Source organism: Bombus impatiens, unplaced genomic scaffold (assembly GCF_000188095.3).
Source record: "Bombus impatiens unplaced genomic scaffold, BIMP_2.2 scf_0151, whole genome shotgun sequence".
NCBI lineage: Eukaryota > Metazoa > Arthropoda > Insecta > Hymenoptera > Apidae > Bombus > Bombus impatiens.
In genome coordinates, this window is record NT_176570.1 from 2,333,361 (window position 1) to 2,355,422 (window position 22,062).

The 22,062-nt window shown below is 36.4% G+C and overlaps 1 protein-coding gene across 6 annotated transcripts in view; it reads right to left on the bottom strand.

Moving 5' to 3' along the window:
- LOC100746811 (hexokinase type 2) overlaps positions 1-22,062 on the bottom strand; it is a 37,683-nt gene that overhangs the window by 14,517 nt on the left and 1,104 nt on the right. The window contains exon 1 of one of the 6 annotated variants that reach the window (XM_012382326.3): positions 20,596-20,887. The exons of 1 other annotated variant lie outside the window; for it this stretch is intronic. In XM_012382326.3, coding sequence (XP_012237749.1) covers positions 20,596-20,847 — 252 coding nt within the window. In that variant the 5' untranslated portion in view covers positions 20,848-20,887. Of the gene's footprint in view, positions 1-33; positions 64-280; positions 302-375; positions 737-20,515; positions 20,561-20,595; positions 20,888-22,062 lie in introns of those variants that run through there. 4 more of the 6 variants (XM_024365758.2, XM_024365760.2, XM_024365759.2 and 1 more) reach the window with 4 other exon arrangements.

Consider the following 22,062-nt stretch of genomic DNA (forward strand, 5'->3'; position numbering starts at 1 on the left):
CCGCCGTAGCGGCGGTCACGCGTCGCGTCCTACCGTTCGTGGATTCATCACACGTTCGTCGAACACGCTCCCGATCTCTGTTAACCTTTACGCGCGAATCAACTCGTACAACCTCGGCACTCCTATTCGTAGTTCCTACGGAACAAGCTTCGAAACGAGCGATGACAAGTCACGTAAGATAAAGCGACTTCAAAAAGAAACGGAAATGCGTTCTTCTACACAATTCTTTCTTCTTTATCCATGTTTTACATAAAACGAGCCGCGACGAGGAGAAACATACACGTTAAAGGAATTCCATCGATCGACACGAAAACCGGCCTCGTCTTCCGTTACACGAGCCATTCTTCTTCGCGTACGATGCTCGCCTTGGCTCACCTCCTGTTTGATCATGTCACTGGAGGATAACGTCGACGTTTTCATTGCCCTCCCTTCGCTGTTGCACCCCGAGCTGCGGCCCTCTAGAAGCTTCGTGTTTAACGCGTTTTCGAAGCACGGCCCGGCGAGAAAGCACGATGGAACAAGAGCTCACGACACGTTTCGAGGAATTGCCACGAATCCGGTTCTCTCTTCTATGTTATACACGATCCGTGTTCCGGTGGATTCCAGACGCACGAGTTCATACACGCGCGTCGATGTAACTGCGTTCTCGTTCGGATAGCCACGTACGATTTGTCGTTTACCAGCGTATCTCACGAGTTTTATATCGCGACTACTGGTACGAACACGTCTGTTCCACGCGCGTACCTACGCTTCCATGGACGAACATGCTGAACTAGTGGTGGGGAGAAAAGAGGCCATCCAGAAGACCGACGACCCAGTGACGGATGCACCAGGATTCCTCGCTACCGATTAACGAAACTTTTTGCACCCGCATTCCGTGCCATACTAATTTTACGTCATTCATCATTCAGATTGTGTATGTTCATATACGTTATAGTCACTCGGCATGTTCGTATTTGTGAAGCAATCCTATAATGATCGTAAAATTGCTTTCGACCGGAGGTTAATGTCACTCGATACTTTTGAGAATGTTGTCGAATATTGTCGAACGTTGTCAGTTTTAACATCGTTATATATATGGAAATCGTAGCAAGCGGTGGCTTAGAATGCTCATCGTATGATTTCAGATCTGTTTTAACAGTTGCCGATAATTCGTTTTCATTGTTTGCACGCGTATGCTTCGTTTAAATGGAAAACACAGCCTGTAGCTGTAAGCACGTAAAACAACGTACAAAGTAGAATACGATGTTCGCGTTCCTTTATAAACAGATTTACGAATCAACACGACGAGTTAAAAAGTCTTTTAATATGCAGAGGCGATAATCGAATTTTTCCTTACTTTCCGCAATAAGCAAATTTTTCTTCGCCTCCGGGAATACCCTTTCTTTTCATTCCGAAAGATTCTACGAATCGATAAAAAATTAATATCGACACTGTATCTTTGATTAGTTAATTCCCATGATTTGTAACGATGTTTATATGCGATAAGATTTAAGCCATCGAAAGTATCGCTTCATTGGTCTAGTCGTTCATATCATTATCGTAAATTTCCAAAACTGCATTATCATACTCTACGATGATAATTCCCTTATCGAATATGGCATTTTTCGGGATTAAAATATATCTTTGTGCAAACAACCCGACGTATTAATTTCGTAATCTTTCATGAATCAGTTCCGCCTTTTATTAACTGCAATCAACAGCGAGACTCTTACGAAAACGGAGCTGGTTCTTGCGTCAATTGTAGCGGCGGGTTCCGTGGCGTGCGATACGACGCTGCATAAGACGCTTTGGTGGGGTATGTAAAGAGTGGGGGGAGCGAGAGAGGGGTGAATTTCCCCTTGTTCGCACACTCCGTTATAACCCAACATTATCGGTGAATGTGCCGTGCGCGAGATGGAGGCTCGTCCTCTCAAGGGCAAAAAAGTCATTCGATTCCGCACCCACAAATTCGATGATTGCATCACGTGAATCTGAGACGCTTCTGTTACCGTGTTACGCGAAAATTTGCAAATTTGCGTCTTCCACGTCTGCGATGAATTTTTCCACGTCTACCAATTACTATTAATCGTTACTCCTTCGGAAAATAATTTCCTTACGGCATCGAACATCTGGTTTGACCTTTTCATTGATATGATACAATGCTATTGCAAAATACATTAAAAAATAATCGACTTTAATGTCCAACACGTGCATTATCTTCTTCGAAAAAATATGGAATCATTGTCATTCTCTGACGAGCTTAACTCGGTATTTCATCGCATAATTTATATATAACATTTTTTCTTTTTTTATATCGTTTACGGTTAATCCGTGAAATTAACAAGATCACTATTCCGTATCCTCGTTTCGAAGCAACAGAAACATCGAGAGTGATTACTTTTTAATCGTCTTTTTAATTGAAGGCCCTCGTTGCATTCATTCTCGTTTCTTCCGTATCTTCCAATATATTCTTTGTTAGTGTATCGTTTAACACGGATGAAATATGTCGCGAAACAGCGTCGTAAAATGATTACCGGCTTACCATTTTGTGAGTAGATAAACGTCGCTTAAAACCCGGATAAGCTGTCGAGCTTGTTCGCTAAAAAGTTGCACCGTCTAGAGATATTTTAACTTGAATATTGTTTTTTCATGGCTGTTTTATCGAAAAACCTTCTTCGACGAAAATCGATAGAGAAACGAGCAGAACAATGCTATCGACACAGCGATACGTCGATTAAACCAATTTCAATTTCTATTCGCTATATTATGAACTTTCTAGCATCGAGATTACACAAATACGAGATAACACGTGCAGCGTTTCCAAAATATTTGTAATAAAAAGTCGAGTGCAAAAACGTACTCGAGTACCTTCGATCAATCTACCATTTTCATTAACCAATAGTACTCGATCGTTCACTGCTTCATTCAATAACATTACTGCATGATACTGAGCATTGCGCTCTATCTAATAAAAGTCGTTGATTCTCTTCGATCTATCCAACAATTGTCCCACGGTCTATGTCCATCGTGCTTGTTCTTTTGCTTCGCGGTAACGCAATATAGCTTTGCAGCAACAACGACGCAATTCACTTCGTTTAATCTTCCAGTCAATTTATGTTTCATTATACCGATATCATATAGCTGACAACAAATAGAGTATTTCATTCTGCTCTTCCATTGCGTATTCAAGCGACTCGAGCTGCAACTTGCGTTTATCTTCTGGAGACTGTGTTTCTAGCGGACACGCGATGCGCCACTTCCGTTCGTTATATCCGCACTCGAATGCACGATATGTTGAATGTTCCGATATTTATTCTAACCCTCTATAATTAGAGTTTTGTCTACATACAGAAGAATAAGAGTGACGTTACGAAAAGTTCTAGTCAAGGTATTTCTCGTTCAATTACCATTTCACAGAATTATATTTCTATATATTTGCGTTTATTGCACGTTCAGATGGATGCAGACAACGTGCAACGTTCGTAAAGCAAGCTTTCTAAAATATAATATTTATGTAAGAAATATACGTTTTATAATATTTTATATGTGTAAATTGTACAATTGAACCGCGTTACATCGTCGTTAGTTCTAACATGTTCGACCGATCGGAAAGCTGATAAAGTTGATAAAACGGAAAAGGAACAAATGGTCCTCCTACGAAGGTAAAAGCCTCGTTGTCATTCGATCGATCGAGCATTCTCCATCGTTTCTTGTCCATTATCTTGTGCTTTTATATGCCACATGGAGGCTTCCACGTGGCGTAGTGCATATTCTTTCCAGGTGTGTTTGACGAAGCACAAACATATGGGTCGATAGGGACGATAGTGACAGAATCGTTCCTGAACGACGACGTGTATTCGATGGTCGATCGATGATGTTGACTGCGAAGAAGTAGACGGTGCAGAGCGTTGAAAATTGTTTGCGATGAATAGTGCAAGCAGAGGAAGTTCCTCCAAGTCACGATTATAAGCAAGTTTCTCGGCGTAGACTCGATAGAAACTCGTTATTAATTATTACATCGAAGCGAAGATTCCCTTTGATGAAAATGGAAAATATTTTTGAATCGACGCTTTAAAATCAGCTTTCTTGAATTTTCGTTGACAGGTATCGTGTGCACGAATGATACTGTATTTCCTTAGCGTTATCGCATTCTTTCCAAAGTTCTTTTATTTGTATGCCGATCCTGTGTTTTTCACTGTCCAATACAAAAATAAAATAAGAGAAAATTGATCATTTTTCCGCGTCGCTGTATGACGAAATTCGAAGCGCGGTTTGGCTTTTGAGTTGACGAGTACAAAGCATCAAAAGCGCGTATGAATTTCGTCAGACGATTATTCTAAGATCGATAAAGCTTTTCTACCGAAGAAACGGCGTGAATGGGAGTTTTTAGTTCATCGGAGGCTCCGTCTTTGCGTTATAAACATCCCTTTTTTATGAAACGTATAAAAACATCATGTTCCATAAATATAAAATCGTTGGTCTTCTCTAATGTTCTTTAGAAAGACCAGTAATGTTTGTGAAATATTGTCATATGATAAAAGTGTAAATGGTCTCCCTTAAGATAAATAAAAGTAAAATAAGTAAATAAAATAAAAATAAGATATTATTATCTCATTTTTGTCTGGAATAAATGACGTGTAAAAGAACAATATATTTCGTTTAGAAATATTTATCATTTACTGTTGAGGTTATTACATGTATGAACAGAGGAAAAAATCCGCACGCTGGCAGTGTTACTCTATAACTGAAACCCCCAAAGCCATCGTTGCCTGTCTACTGTCTATGGTCTGCCTTCGTCCCAGTCTATTGTCTACACGCTGTCGATGGCTTCGGTACTTGAGAGAACGAAAAAGACCAGATGTAGAGTTTTCTTAGAAGTGGTGACCACTTCAACATTTACGATATCGTTTTCAGACACACGAAGTATTTAATCGAAGTAAACTCATAGTAGAAAACCGCTAAGTAACGAATCTTTGCTTTGTTACAAACGGATATTGTTCATCTACTTGAGTTGCTTCACACAGTTTACCGATACTAAGAATCGACACAATTTTTATGTACATAATTCTTATTCTTATCGATATTTCGTATCAACGTATCTTATCATTGAATTCAAAAAATTCCTGAGATTTTTGCAAGTTGATTTTCATTTTCCCGTTCGATAAAATTTCTCACAAGAAGACACAAAGTACCAAAACAAGCCATTCTAGATAATGTTTCGCTATTCCGGAAGAGACTCGCGAGGGTGCTTTTAAAATGTTCATTCTTAACTAGAATATCTTTTCATAGAAGATTCGTGTTCTTTAAACGTTTCCTTTCATTCAAACCGGTTTTCTTGATCCCTCGAGCCTCCGTTTCAGCGAGAAAAAGTCGCTACTCGAATAATTGCGCTCCAAAAGAAGCTTCCGCATAAACGGAACCAGGTCTAGTGAGATACAGTTGCGCAATGTTGGCAAACAACGCGAAAGCCAATGGTCGTGAACAATTCTACCGTCGAATTCCGAAATCGCGACTCCATATCTAAATTTCCTATCACGCGTGTCTCTAACATTGACTTTTGAAAATTCCAATTAATCCTCAGAAATATATGATAGTTTATGGGAATACGAACAAAGCTTGCTAATGACGGTTTTAGGATCTCGTGCCTATTTTTCTTATACGAATATAAAGGCGAGACGCGCTATAAATTCATTTGGGCGGTAAGAAAGGGAGAGTTCGAACATCCACATCTTTTAAAATAGAACGTTATAGGGGCCTCGGTATATTTTGAGAGCATGGCACATACATTCGGGGACTTCAATCTAAGACAAGAAATGAAAATAAGAAGATCAATAGCGAGCTCGGAGATAATTATCCTATTAAAAATTATGATGAAACGGAATGAATTGTAAGCTAATAGGCTGCTAGTATACACACAAAAGTCTCAAATTACGTATTTGTTTCAACCCTCGAAACGTACAAACTTTGGATTTTATTCAATTTTATAAGCACGTGATATTAATTGCATCTGTAAAACTCGTATGTGATTGGTAAGAGAATCGTTCGGCTATGCCATCGGCTGAAAAACATCGTGCAGTCTCTCACGTTCCATCGAAACACGCGCGCTTAAGTATAGTCACGCGTGTGTTCGTTCAAGCCTGAAACTTCGAGGCTTTCAGGGGTGACGCAACGCAACAGTCAGCTGGTTTCATCGAGGGAACGAACGTGCCATTGGTCGGCTGCGAGGGCTCGTACGGTCGATCCCTCTTTTGTTTGACGTCATCGGCGTGACATTCTTCTTTTAGGGAACGTAAGACGTTGCCTTTCCGTGAGTACACGAGACTTTTCAATGGCGGTCCGCCGCGTTTTCACGTGCTTTCTAAATATATTCCGATTTCCACGAATCATTGATTTCCAACGACAACTAAATAATTGTTAGGGAACGTATCGTGTCAGGTAAAACGAGAAACGAAGTTTGTCATGACAGGAAAAAGCTACGATTCATATTTTTTTTTTTTTATTATTTAGTTGTTTACATTCACAATTTGTCCGATTTGGACATTTGGTAGAATTTTTTGGCAGTTTGATTATCATGTGGGTGGCTACCCCCAGCGGGGTACCATCTTCGTGTTTGTTAGGTTTTATCCTTTGTGAACGATTCATATTTGACGATCAAAGCCAAAGATCTGATAATTTGCGAGAAATTTTGAAGATACAAAAGTGTATAAACTGCGCATAATTATGCAAGAACACATAAAAACTTAAAAAAAAAAAAAAAACAGTCGTGATTTCTAGCAGCTGAAGAAAATTTTGGTTTTAATCCCATTTCTTTATTCGTATTTATAAAAATACAATACTATGGATAGTTATAAACTCTACACTGTTTTTAGGTTTTTCGTGTTACAATGTAAAATAAAACTGAAGATACGACAAAAATCTTCTTCTTTCGAAGTCTAAAAAAAATTAAATTCTCTTCCAAAATTACGTTCTCGGCCGTGAACAACTACGAACTAATTACATAAATAATTAATTAATTATAACTAATTATATAATGATATAAATATAATAATATAATATTGTGAAGTTTTCATTCAGCGTTTAATGAATTTTATTTTTTATTGTCTCCATTAATCTGTTAGGTACACTATCCTCTAACTTATTTAAACTTTCGTTTTCAATATTCGTTTTCGCAGATTTCGTCCTTTCTTTTTTTATCCTTTTTTTGAGTTCGACGACGTCCTTCGTAAGTGGGTTCTTTTGATCGTAAATTTTTCTGGCTAGAATTCCTCGCAGCTTTTCGATCGTAAGCGGATTAGGACTGAATACTGGTCATGATAATAATTCCATTCCGAAATCTTGATACCACATTTTTATACTTAGCGACTGTATGAATAAGAGCATTGTCTTGTTGAAAACTTGTTTTTTTTTTATCTTCTATTTCGGTTATGAAATGTAATAATTGTCGATAAATGTCAAGTAACATCTCCTGATATCCTATAGCGTTCAATTTACACTTTACAAAAACAATTTCACTTAACATATTCAAACATGATCTGCGGTTTCTTAGAAACATTGAACAAATAATGCAGAAAATGCGTTTGAGTCTATAATTATTCACAGCGCCGTATAAATTTTTCTAATAATTCGCAAGTCGGTGGATAGGAAATATGACAAAAAATTTCATACAAGCACAGAGCAAAGATCCAGGTGAAATCAAAACTGGATTAAATTCCACATTAATTACGAAGATTCTTCGAAATAAAGGAACGAACAGACAGCCTTAGTCGACGAGAAAAAGTTATCCCAAACGCACACCGCAATTTCACAACAATTGTATCACGGATAAAGATTGCTATATGGGCACGATATCTTCAAATTTATGACCAGAAACGGATTTACAAATATCGTATTGCGATCAAGAGAGACGAAAAAGTCACGTCGTTAAGTTGCCATAGCTTTTAATCGTCCAGAAATAATTTCTTTTACGATAAAAGAGATAAAACGCTGATGCTTTCGTGTAATACCCGTAATTTCTTCTTTGCACGCAATATCAATAAAGATAACTTCGATAATGCAGAGGACAAACCAATGGTATCGTTTATTCTCAAACAAAAGAAACAAGACCACACCTTTCTTTGGGTGTTTCAATTAAGTTCAATTTCGAATTTAATTATCGACTAAAATTAGATAGAAACGAAATTGCGAAATAAACTATGATCTACTTTTCAGAGATAACATTTAATCACGTTGTTTTCTATATCGCCCTAAAATTTCTTTTCAAGAATTAGAAATTAAAAGGATTACCAAATCTTCTTTGCCTTTCTAGCCTGTTTATTTTCCATAATTATTTAGAAACTTGCCACCACCTTGGATTTCCATGATCTTTTAATACATTGTAGAAATCAATATTTCGAACAATTTTTTCCTTTGTGTGTTATCGTCGGACTCTTTTAGCGTTCGAGATATTTGCGAAAAACTGTCGGTAGCACAACAGCGAATTCTACCTGTAGAGAATCATCACCCGATAACACGTAAAAAATCATCGAAATCCAAGATGCTGGTAGCTTTCTAAATAATTACCTTATTTTTATATTGTTTTATATTTTCCAAGCTCTTTGCTACTTAATAATAGCGAATAGTAATTTTTTAAATATTTTTTTTGAGTAATTACTGCAACTTTCAATCTATTTTTCAAGCCATTTAAACAATTAATTACCCATTTTAATGGCTACACCATTTATATTTTAAGTACTAGTTGTGTAATGGTTCATATGTTAGAAATAAATACACAAACACATACGGTGTATGGGTGAAGAATAAATAAATAAAATAAATAATAAAAATGATGGCAACATAGAAACAAAAGTCTTTCTGATCACATTGCTTAATTATACATTTTTCCCGGTAGCAACCCGATATTGCCATAATTATTTACGCTATTGACGCTAATTTGACAAATAACAGCCGACACGGGAATACCAGTTTCCCGATAATTAAACCGCAGGGAATTCGTGCATTGTATGAACGGAGGTTTCGTCATCGACGGAAGAATGTGATCAGTCAACTAAAACGTGTGTGCTCTCACGCATCTTCGTTTTCTCTTTGCATACGTGAGCATTCAACTACACGCTGAGCTAGTTCCCTGCAGGATCCTTTCCTTATCCAAAGACTGTTCGAAATTCCAATTTTCCTACCTATGAGTCGCATATCCTCGAATTCTCGCACGTTTGTCTAATTTTTTACGCGCCGTTTAATTTTTTATCTTCTTTAAGCGGACGAAGTTCCTGAAGTTCTAAGATTTCTCCACGTTCTCATCGAGTTTTTTAATAATTACAATCGCTACGAATACAGCGACAGAAAAATGCCGCGACGCGGCAATTCATTCGCGTTCTACGAGGTGTTCCACGAAAATTAATCTTGAAACCAGCGTGTCACACGTGATAAGCGCTGAAATCGTCGCGTTGCGCCCATGCGAAAGAGGAAGCGGCGACAGTCACGCCTAAAGAAACACCTCGTGGATCTACGGTAACGTCCTCTTATCGATCGATACATTGCTTAGGAATTTCATGCTTCTTGACTGTCAATAATAATAATAATCGACGAGGAATCGTTCGTCACCTTACGAAGAACGTAACGTGCATGAATAAGGATAGATCGATTTTCGAGGTATGTATCTTAAGCAATGCTAGCGATTCAGTGGTCACGAAATGAAATTCAGAGAATAATTTAATCGTTTCCTAGAAGAACACGTGTGAAATAGCGTATTCATTGTTGAGAACATTTTTATATTCCGATAAAGGATAGACTCGATCGATATTTTGACGATTTTAATAAAATAAAAAAAGTCGAGTAAGAGACGCCTAGTCGCGTAAAAACCAGTTGCGGTAGCTTGTTTTATTTTTAAACGATCGTATGTATATATCGGAAATGAATAGAAAGATGAATGGGGCGAGGTCGAGGCGAGGATTTGCACGAATTTTACCGGTGGCCCTGACTCGAACTTCATACGTACGTGTTCAGGCTCACGTAATCATCTCCTTGGAACTATGTGAGCATTTTCTCTTTTGAAACACGTCTGACCCATGAAACGAAGGCTTCTACCTCTTTAGATGCGTTGTGATTCGTACGTGAAAGATATTATATACAACGTGTTTCAAAGAGATTATAAAGTGAAATTTAATTATAAACTCGATACATCGGCAATTGTGAAACCTGATTACTCAGAGATTAACTGATGAATTAAAGGGATAAGTTTATTTGAAATTTCGCAACTTTTCAAATTTATCCAGTATGTGTATCGAATCATATACGAATATATTATATTATATTAATTTCAATCGTTCGTATCACTGTTCATCATTAATATCCGATAAAAATGTTTTTACATAAGAAATGAATACTTGTCGTTATGTAATTTTAACGAAATTTGAAACTCGTGAAATTTGTAAAATAAATTCATCGAAGATAAAATCATGAAAATTAAGGAATTATGAAGTCACGTGTTATTTTGGCGATGTCTAAAAAAACAGAACACTGTAATTCTCCTTGTACTTGTCATCGAGTGATCTTCGAGGCAGAGAAAATGTAGGAAGCGTTACATAAGAATACACGCAAATAGTACACATCTTAGTAAATTTTGTTTTAAATACGTCCTCGACCCTGATGTCTCTTTATTTTCTCGTAAATAATAAAATTATCTGTCACGTAAAAAAAGAAAAGAAAAAGAATAGAAAGAAACGAATTTTACTAACAAACGTCCATTATGTGTAAACTTACAGAATGCTCATGAACATGTATTTCTTACTATGTTAAAGAGCAAAAAATTAGAAAAGAACTATTTACCTTTTTCTCAAAAAATGAACGAATATTCCAACAAAAATGTAACATATACTTTCGTTTTATCTCCTTGAAATAAATCGTGTACAATTTTCCTACTAGCAATAATCGCGGAATCGATAAGAGACATCGGTATTTTGGCTAATAAAATTAATTAAGATGAGGCCCGAAGATTGGAACAAGAAATAATCGGACGGTGTTAAATAAAATTACGTAACTGCTAGTTACACCAGCCGAGTTCAATATTCAATCGCTTCAATTACGTCTTACGTAAATTAAATATTTTATGCCAGAGAGGAAAACAAGACGATAGAAAAATATTTCGTCGTTAAACAGATTGTTATCTTAATCGCAAATGATTAGACATTGGCTAAATCACACATATGTATATTTCGTCACTTATCATAAATCAATTCGAGTCGACAAAACAATTATACGTGAGAATATTTGTTGAGTTCCCCTTAATTTTAGATGCAAAAAATTAGTCGGAGATTTTCTAGTAAACGTTCGAGTAAACGAGGAACTGCACTACGATAAATTTGTTGATCTTTCCAGAAACATTGTATCTTTAAAACGTGAGTTCTACATTTTTAATTTCTTCCATCTTCCATTTTTCTCAATCCTTCGATTTTCTAATTTTCTAACGCGAAACTGATAAATACCCGAATAACACGGAAATGTGTTCCAGCGGATTGTATTCTCGCGCTTTCTTTCGTCGTTTTAAAATCCAACTTTCGATGGAAATTTACCACAAGATCGCGAGAAGCATCATCTTTGTTCTTATATTTATATCCTTATATTATCGATGATAATGTGAACGCTTGTCAATCTACTCGCAAGCGGAACGTAAATACGCTTAAGCATTGGTTTTCTGATTGCCATCTTAGGACAAAGACCCCATTGTTTCACACTGTAACTTTGTCTAGTTGCGTGGCAAATCTCTTTGGCGAATCTCTTCGAACATATTTTGATACTTGAAATTCTTGGAAATCTCGAGGAATATTTAAAGATAAATGAATCTTTGGTTCTCAAAGTTCCAAGAAATCTCGAATTTTTTTATCGCTTGAGACTTATTGCCCTGCAATAAGCAATTATTCGAAGTTTCATCTCTTACATAACTTCGTAATACGAATATACTTTATTTTATTTATCTCTGCGTGCTACGCACATTCTGATCCTTTACGATCTTGCACCATTACAATTTGCCATAAATGCATATGCGTTCATAGTCTACGATCTGTGTATAATTGTGGAGGAATTCTTCTCCTACGACTTACTGAAACGGACAATTAGATGTAGCAATTAAAAATTTCCAGTTCCACGTCTCTAATCCAGATGACGTTCGAACAGACCGTCGTCCGTAGCTCATACGTACAATTGAAACGTTCGCGATCCAATGTATTCATTCAATAAACGACACTCAACGCATGCGTGTTTCTTAAGTATGCGACGTTCAACGTGCAGCTGACGAGTTCAATGAATTTAATTAGATTCAATGCGTGTTCGTCCGATGTATGATCGAATGCGAATGAATTGGCAGAATCTTCATTACGTATGAGAAATTTTGCGTTATTAAAGAAGAATTTCTTTTCTGATTTTATGCTGAATTATTAGGTTATTTTTTAAACATTAAGATCATTAATCATTAGATTAACGACCTACATGCGCAAATGCGGCATAAAGAACTTCGCTGCATTATATAATAACGTTATAACGTTATAGCTTTCTTTTATAATGATATACCGATATGGTATAAAGTGCCTGGAAGTAATCCAACGTAAATAACTTTGATACAAATTTCCTGTTCACGTCTCTAAAATCACTGAATTAATCTCTAATAAGCCGTAACAAAAACGCGAGGATTAATTTTAATGAAAAGTTGTTTACGCCACGAGGCGATGACGATGCCAATAACGATTTTTATTTTTAACCTGGCCTTTTAAATTTTACCGCAACAATGATTACGATTTTATCAACAATTCCTCTTCTAATTCCCAATATTATCTAAATCACATTTTTTGCGTGTTCCCGCTTTTGCTCCATCTATTCCTTTCGTAATAATATTCTATGTATAATAATTTTCAAATTATCGTTAAGATTGCCGCACGGTACATATCCGTATCGTTTATCGCCTGCAGAGGGTTAACAAGAGTCAAGTTGCCCCTGCTTAAGTTGCATCTCGAAATCATAGTAAGAATAAACATTGTTCAATGCCGTCTGACGCTTTCTGGATGGAACCGATCCGTAACAATGCCGATCGGAGATTTAAATAGAAGATTGCAATGTTTAAACGTAGCTCGACCATCGCGATTTAATTTACGCATCGATTAGTTAGGCGATCATTTGTTAAAGTATTCGTCATAATACTTCTCAATAATAAATTGTATTAATATTTACTAATAATTGAAATTAAAGTTACGGATACAGGGATAATCTTACTTTATTTATTGTTGTAAATCGACCGTGGATATTTTTATATTTATAAGAAGTTTGAGTAAAAACCTGGAGAACGAACATAATATAGAAGAATATATTTAGGCCACCCAGTATAATGTTTAATAGGTGTATTTCGTTAATTGAATAGTGCTCGTAGAAAACAGCACCGTAAGTGCCAAGAAACAAGTTTTTCAGTATGAAGAGAAAATTTATGTATCGATATAGTGCAAATCCATGAAAAACGAAAGTATATCCGTAGAAAACCTTGCACGTGCCACCTGTTAGTTGTAAAAAAAGCTGGATGTTCCATTCATTCAGATACATTGCATAGACAAAAGCCAGAAAACAATCAACTAATGTTTGTTCGTACAGGTATTTTGTTTTCTATAGGTGCAACATCGTGACATCATCTGTTAGCAATAATATTTGTAAAGGAAAATGGCACTTAAATCCTATATCAGAACATTCTTGTCGGTATGCAGACCATTTTCCAATAAAACATCGAAATTTTTCAATTCTGGCGCTTACAGTGTTTTCTACGAGCGCTGTTCGATTACGTCGATAAAAACGTGAAATTGCGTAAACGTCTACGGTCTATCTGTATGATTTTAGTTTTGTTTTGAAAAATGAATCATCAGCGATGACTCACTCGTCTAGCAGACGTTGAGATGGCGCATCGTATAATAAGATCAATTGATTCTTTCCAATATATGAACTAAACTGGCACAGAGATAAACAAGTGTCTATGTCTATGTAAATTCCACCTCGTACCTCGATCTAAATCTACATAAATTCCTAGACACGCGTTCTAAACGAGTTTAATAACATTTATTTATAATCGCGCGTACTTTTAAAAACCAAACGGTAGGACAAACCTGCTGATACAATAACAATCGTAAAACAGATATTTGCGAGTGCAACCCGCGCGTACATTCCGTAATTTCCAATGCGGCATTCTTCAAGCAGCAGAGAAAGAGATAACAAGCAATCTGCTTAGGAATTACGCAATCGAACACATTTTCCAATGAAACGTTATTGTAGTCAATCAAAGTCCAATAAACTGGAAACCATCGATCATAATAGACAAACATCGGACTAAAACTGTAGATTAACATAATTCGTTATTCCTCGGTCCGAATCTCCGATTATCGAACTTCGTCAATTCGAAACAATTATCGAAACGAATATCCTTTTCATCGCGATTCATTTTTTCGAAACCAAATTTAGGTTTCGGAATGGTTTGCTATTTTTTTGTTAAATTAGTTTTCCTTCTTTCTATTTTGGGTTTTATCAGTTTCGTGAAATCGAGTAGAAGAAGGAAAAGATCGAAGTAAGATGCTATGCACTATAGTTCGTAGTACGAATTGGAAGAAAACGTTGCGACTAAAACGTAAACCTGGCCGACGTATTACATGGATCGAGTATCGCGTTGCACATGAGTATCGTTTTGTGTCGTCATTATGCAACAGCGCGTCAATCCTGTTCCATGCTGGTTAAACATCGTTGCTTTGTCTTTGACGTCTCCTCGCGCGTACACAACTATTTAGAATTACTAGATTTTTCGACCAGACATACGCAGCAGCCAATTGAATGCTATTCCCAAAGATATTTCGATTAAATTGTATTAAAAATTGTGTAGAGATTGTTGGATGACTTATTAAAATTCAATGCAATTAAGAGGTGTGGCCGAGTTGCCGGATAGTCGCCACCTCGTCGATTTCGATGCCCTTGAAATATCTTGTCAAGGACATCATTGTGAACAACTTTTTCTTATACATATATAGGGTGGTTGATTTTAATTTTCGAGTTACACGCAAAAGTATGTTCGGTCGCCATACGTAGTCTAGTCGGCTTTAATATCCGAGCTATACGGAAAAGTATGTCATAGTGACGCGTAAGGAATGGAAAAAATAACGAGTATTCCGCTCACGGAATTCCAAATGAAAAGGAGCGGATAGGTTTCGGCTACTGATAGGATAGCGGTATAAATGAGTGATTTAAATTCAGTGACGTTGATAATGGAAGGAAAATACTCAGATAACTTGTTACAAGCATATTTGGTTAGCGTAAGACACACTTCTTAACTGTACAATAGAATAGCAGTACACATACGGAAGCAAACATACTTTTGCTTATAATTGGAAAACTAAAACCGACCACCCTATATACGTGTAAGGAAAAGTTGTTTAAAATGATAACGTTGAGAACATATTATATATAACCAATCGGTAAGTAGACTAAAAATTTAAATAGAACAAATATGATCGACCAAAGTTTGGTATTAAATACGTATGAGTCTTCAAAAATACATAAAACGCGGCAGTGAAAATTGCGTTTGGAAGTGAACGCTTAATCGAAAGTTGGACGTGAAATCCATTCGTCATTTCTCTTGGTGAAATTCTTAAATACCAAAAGAGCGTTGAACCCTCGATACGTGGATATTTTCAACACTATTTACGAAACTACGGTGTCAAAAGGAAACGCAACCGTGGTACTTGGATCATTCACATATTTATCTTTTTGCTTCGTAAAAAATATATCTACAGGCAAGTAAATTAATTTACGACTGCTATAAGTTTCAAAACAAGTCACTAAGATTAACAGCTCTTCTCTTTAAATCTACTTTGATCTATATTGTGCGGTATCTCTATGTGGAATTATGACACCAATAAAATAAGTATATAACGATGAATGATGGTTGTAAAGTTACTCCTTCGGATATCTGACGACTTTCCGATAGTATGGAATTTTTAAAACCACGAATGTACAATAAAAAATATAAAAACACGTAGCTAATGAGAAATTTCGCATAACCGAGCAATTCTCTCTCGTACGAGGAAAATTTTCTAATCTTACGATTAAATTAAGAAAAAGAATTGTAAATGATTCGCGATACAAGGTTTCACAGATCGAGCAGCGATGAATTTATTTTTTTACGAGGAAATTTTCCCAGTAATACACAGAGAATACCAGACTTGTTCGTGATAATGTTTTCGTCTATTCGTAACAAATGGAATATCATCGATCATAATTTAAATATTCAGTTTGTCGTATCATCACGTACTACTGCGCATGATTATTTATCTAGGAAATTGTTAATAGCTATCTGGGAGGAAGTTATGTAGGAAAATATTATTTGTTAAATAATAAATAAAAAGGGAAAAGTTATCCAAAACGATGACATTGACAACATATTTTAAGGACATCGAAATCGGCGAGGAGATCACACTTCTAAATAATTATCGTCATTTCCTTAATACTAATGTTCTCTTTTTGTAAAATATTGATGAACAGCCGTGTAAGTCGCTCTTTCGAACTAGCAATTATCGCGATATTTTATTGTCGCGTATGAAAGAACGTGAAAATAGAAATACGAAAATAATGAAACTTGGATCGTAAATTAAACGAAAGATCAGTATCTTTTACTGAATCGTAAGACTAACATTAGGCATTCACGTGTTCCGTGATCTAGAAAATGTGAATGGAGTAAATCAATTCGACCTTCGTTTGAGCAATTAATCCTTGAAATTTAGCTGTTTGAAGAACTACGCTCACTGTTAACGACGTTCCTTCGAAACGATAAAAATGAGATTAAAATGATATTTTATGTTTAAAAAACCAGTTTAGTTTTAGTTTAGTCTGAGTTAAATTTGAAAATTAATAGCGTTCCTAAAAGATAAAAGAACGATATGCTTTGCGTTAGTATTGGAAGATGATTTATATGTATGCAGTCCAAACAGTACGTTAAATAATTTGTTTTCGTTTCGTTCCATAGATTTATTATTCTAATTCTAAATAACAAACAACGAACTACTTGCAGAAGATTATTTTCAGAAAAATAAGATATCGCATGTGTCATATGCTTCACCACTTTACTATCAAATTCGCAACGAATGAATAAATTAAATAGAATCTTCCGTAGCATAAAAATGAGCCGTACTTGTTTAGAATAATTGATACCATAGAATTTCTAATCTGCTTACGAGACACGATAGAATTACTCTTATCTTCCTAATGCTAATTATTGGCGTCGAACAGGAAGGTCTTATTTTTGCGATAACGAACTCGCTGTTACAGTAAAACTCTCGTTTCTTTTTCTATTTCTGTCGGTTTCCTTCCTCCTCCTTCGAGTTTCCTTTTTTTTCTATGAAACCTCCGATAATTTGCTAGACCGTACCACCACATTACCATTTCGATGCTTATGTAACATTCGATCCTCCATTTTCCAGTGTCACGTACCGAGTTATTTGCATATCCTGCCATAGTCGTTGACAGTGTGTTCGCTATCGTATGAATTATAGACCTTGTCTGATAATAGACAAGTGTGTTTTTATATAATGTCAAAACAGTCTTGAAGATTTAAAAAGGATTAGTTCGTAAATAAAACTGTGTATTCTGTTAGAAGAGGGTACATAGAGGAAATTGAAATCGAATTTATAAAACTAAACTGTACCGATAAATCTGTCAAATCTGAAAGAAAGGTAGCTTATGTTTGAAAGGTAGCACGTTCGGATGAAATTAACTCTAGCTATTTTAAAAAATATGAAGCTTTCCATAGCGACTCACAGATTTGAGCGTTGGGTCTTGCAAAACGCATGTAATACGAGTGCAGGCCATTTTCCTTTGCAGTGGAAGAGAACAACTAAGAAACTTTCCGCGTGAAAATCATCTTGAGCAAAATTGACACGAAAATCAATAAAAATTTTTCATATTGAAAGATAGATACGAAACGCCGTAATCATAGCGTCATGAAGTTGCGAGAAAGTTCAGATCGTAATATCGAGAAGGTACAGATGAAAAGGTCAGAGTAATGAAAATCCTAAAAATCAGTGTCTTTGATCTATCAGATTTAACGTCTCTGGAAAAATTGATGTATCGTTAATCAAACGAAAATAAAATTTCTCCACTAATACCTTTCGTCATCTTTATCTCTTTTCAATTTTTGTTTGTTTGTTTGCTTGTTTGATTTCAACGAAGCAATTAAGATAGAATCGCAAGTATAAAAAAACGTCGAAAATTGGAAATTGGTTGCAAAGAAGGATTGAAATTACTTAATTGCCTTTTTAGAGATCGCTGGCACGCACATTTCCTCTTCGTTGTGCTGCTTGCAACATGGTCTGCGAACGACCACGGTTACTGGCTGAAAACCCACAGTAATATCAATCTTTTCTCATCGACTTTTCGCCCCAAAAATATTTGTCGAATCAAGATCTTGTAGTTTACCAAATTCTCCCCCGGAACGTATCCGTGCTCCATAACGTATCAAAAGAAATTCGATCGATTTACCAATGATTATAATTGGACATTTTTAATAAAACAACACTTTCGAAAGAAACTGAAGTTCGTCGAGATCGATAAGAACTACACGAATACCAATGTCTAGTCTAAAGTCACGATATTATATTTTAAAGAAAGTAGAAGCTTTGCCAGTTTTTACATAACGACGCGATATCATAAAATCAATTTTATTCGAAAGCGAGGAATTCTAAAGATGATAATCAGACGATAATGGCGTCAAATTCTAAATTTTCCGTTTTGTTATTCGAGACGCGATAAGAATATTAGGAGGATTGCGTTATTTTTAATCGAACTTTATTCAGATTGTGCTGATTATAGACTTTTATCTTTTCTGGACAAAGTTTAATTAATATCGCGCAGTCTGTAAAATTCAGGACAAACATGTTGATAGATGCGTTGAAACTTGAAAAAGATCGTTTATTAGCGTTAATAATACGCTAAAGCTGTTTTTTTTTCTACTTCGCAGCTGAAGACATTTTACTTGAGAGAAGATATCGAATCAGAGATGTAGAAATTTCTAAATGAGACCAATCTTCCTGACGATATTAATGTAGATTAAGAAAGTCACGAAAATATACTACATATATAGATTAAATTAATCAGATTAAAACGTTAAAGTACTTCAACGCCTTTTCAATTGCAAGAATTTCGATTTAAGCAACGATTGTTACTTATCGTCACTTTTACGTTTGAAATAAAAGAGAGATTATCGTCTATAGGTGAATCGTCGATGTCAATACAGTACTTGACATGGAACTTCTTAAATCTCTATCTGTGACGAGAATAAATCAAATTTGAACTACGTAACGACAATGTACAACCATTGCAGTACGATTCCACTGCCAATGTGATTTTGTTTAAATAAAGAGTTTCAAGGTTCACCGCACTACTTCTTCCCCTATTACGACGCGAAGTTTTGGCACGACGCGATACTCGATACAGTGCATCGTAAATTAATTCTAAACAAGAACCGCGCTACATCATCATAATATAATTGTATTTGATCTGCGTAACTCTTTCTCAAATTACCAAAACATTATAGAAAATTAGATGGACAGGATGTGCTGCACTTTAGCGTATAAACAATGCCAGTGTGTCCTGGCTAGGTAAAAGTAGGATTAAAATATCATGCAGCGAAGAGTACATAAATGCGCCATTAAAAAGTTACGAGAAAAATATGAAATGCCATGTGTACGTCAATATTCTTTTTCGTAGTTTAGTCTAATATAAGACAGAATACGTAACGTTCATGAGATATATTGATGCATACGTCGTACGTACGTTTATTGTTTTCGTGCACGATGGCAAACGTACGCTACGGTCTTTCGTTTCATTTTTATTCTTATCATTCAACAAGACGAGATTGCGCGAAAAAGAAACGCGACGAAATCGCCATGAAATTCGGTTTACGATAAATTCAACGGCACAGCGATATCAACTTCGCATTGATAAAGGCGGATGGCGTTTCAAATCGTAAATTCGTATAAGCATATCTAGCTTTCGTACTTTTGTTACAACGTTTTAATCAAACATTTGTGCACTTTTCGTTACATGACATTTTTGTCTTGTTTTTACTTGTTGAACACACTGGCAAAGTTTGCACACTGAGCTGCGCGGCACCCTCTCTACTTGTATAAATAATTAATAATCGAACATAAACGAAACAAAGACACGCAGTTAACTTAACATTGCAATTTCCGATTTAAACAGCCCTTATATCATCGATCAAAGAAAAAGACAAAACGTACGGTATTGAATATCGTACTTCCCCCGATTCGTCTCCGATAAAAGAACAAAAGGTGAAACGAAATAAGCGCACCTGCATTTTCACTTTCGGTTTTGCTAATTTAACTTTCTACTTGAACCCCTAATATCCAACAGATGTATCGATCAAAGGCTAACGTTACGTTAGAGGTCTCGATGTTTCGATTGCTATCCTAGTTACTAATAAAATACCAAAGCTGAAGAAAATCCAGATACGTACATATTTAGTCCGCGTACGTTTGCACAACATAATTCACGTTATTCGAAATCTGCAGATCCCGGAACACGAGAAATGGTTACCTCGTCGGACAGTTTCGGTACCACGGTCGACTCGTCCTCCGTCTGGTGTACTCGCGCGCGCGACTCCGACTTCCTGCCGTAGCACTTGCACATCCTGCTGAACAGCGACCTGTTTTTCGTCTTCATGTCAACAGCCTTGACCCACTGATCCGGTTTTACCTCTCGATCAAGATGAAACTCGTTGGACACCTGTTCCTCCTGACGCAATCTACGTTTGACTAATCGTTGGCCGATCCTTGTCTCGCGGCACATGGATAGAATCGGGAAACGCGTCAGATAACGTATCAACGTCGTAGTCCAGGCTCTTTCGTCCGCGAAGAAAGGCGGCCGCGTGCGGACTCCATTGCGCGTGAGCGGAAGTTTTCCACGGTCAAGGCGCACCGCCATCCGAAATTCGAACGTTTCAACGGGGGATGTGCGATCAATAACAGTCATCGTTATGCCGGATTCTCGCCCTGAATTTTACTCACCGAGCTTTATGTCGTTGCAAGGATAATGCGATTTCCTTGCGTTTCTGCGATTAATGCCTCGACATGCATTCTTCAATTCTACCAACGAAGATGATGGAATTTTTCATTTTCGTAGAATTCGTATTGCGAAGGAAAGTATTTGCGTATTGCGTATTTTTCGGAAAGTTTGAAATTATTGCATAGATATCGCGATCTGAACAGATTTCTATGATCAAACACCTAACTGGTGAATTTTTCTTCAGTTTATCTATGGAAAGGATTAGACTTTGCTACATAATGACGAATAATTATGATGAATTTTCTGATAAATCTTACTTTCTGATAAATTAATGCATTATAAGTCTACGGATGAAATTAGAAATTCTGTTCGGACATGATTACAGTAACGAATCTGGTAGCGCCGAAAGAGTCGAGGATATGTTCTGATCGATGCTTAGGGTTGCAAGGTGCCTAAGAAGAAGATTAATTGTTGCGTAGATCGATGGGAAAAATTGACTACCGAGAGTTGGTAGATCGACGTTCGTAAGGGGCTACGCACGATTATTTCATGAAAATACTTTTATTCGGAGATATGATTTTCGTAGAATATTCCTACAACATTTTCCACTAAATCTTCTTGAAACGAAGAAGTCATAATATTTCAGATCCAACCAAATAATCAAATATACGTGTATGAATATATTTTATGTTCATTTCAAATGCAAAGAAATAAAGTCGTTATGGAAAAATCCGATGAAAGAAAATAGAGTATAAGGTATAGAGTAGGTATAAGTGTTTCTAAATGTCGCGTCGTTACATATAGATACACGGCAGACGATGACGGTATAAGAAGAAGAGAATAAATAACGGAGTTCTTCGACACGGTGGCACGAGGTCATAAGAATTACGGATGATCGATTTCGAAGGCCCTGATGGCCACCACATGTGACATCGCTAGTGCAATCATTAAGAATGTGATTTTTAGAGAATGTACGATACAGAGCACGCGTGATACATC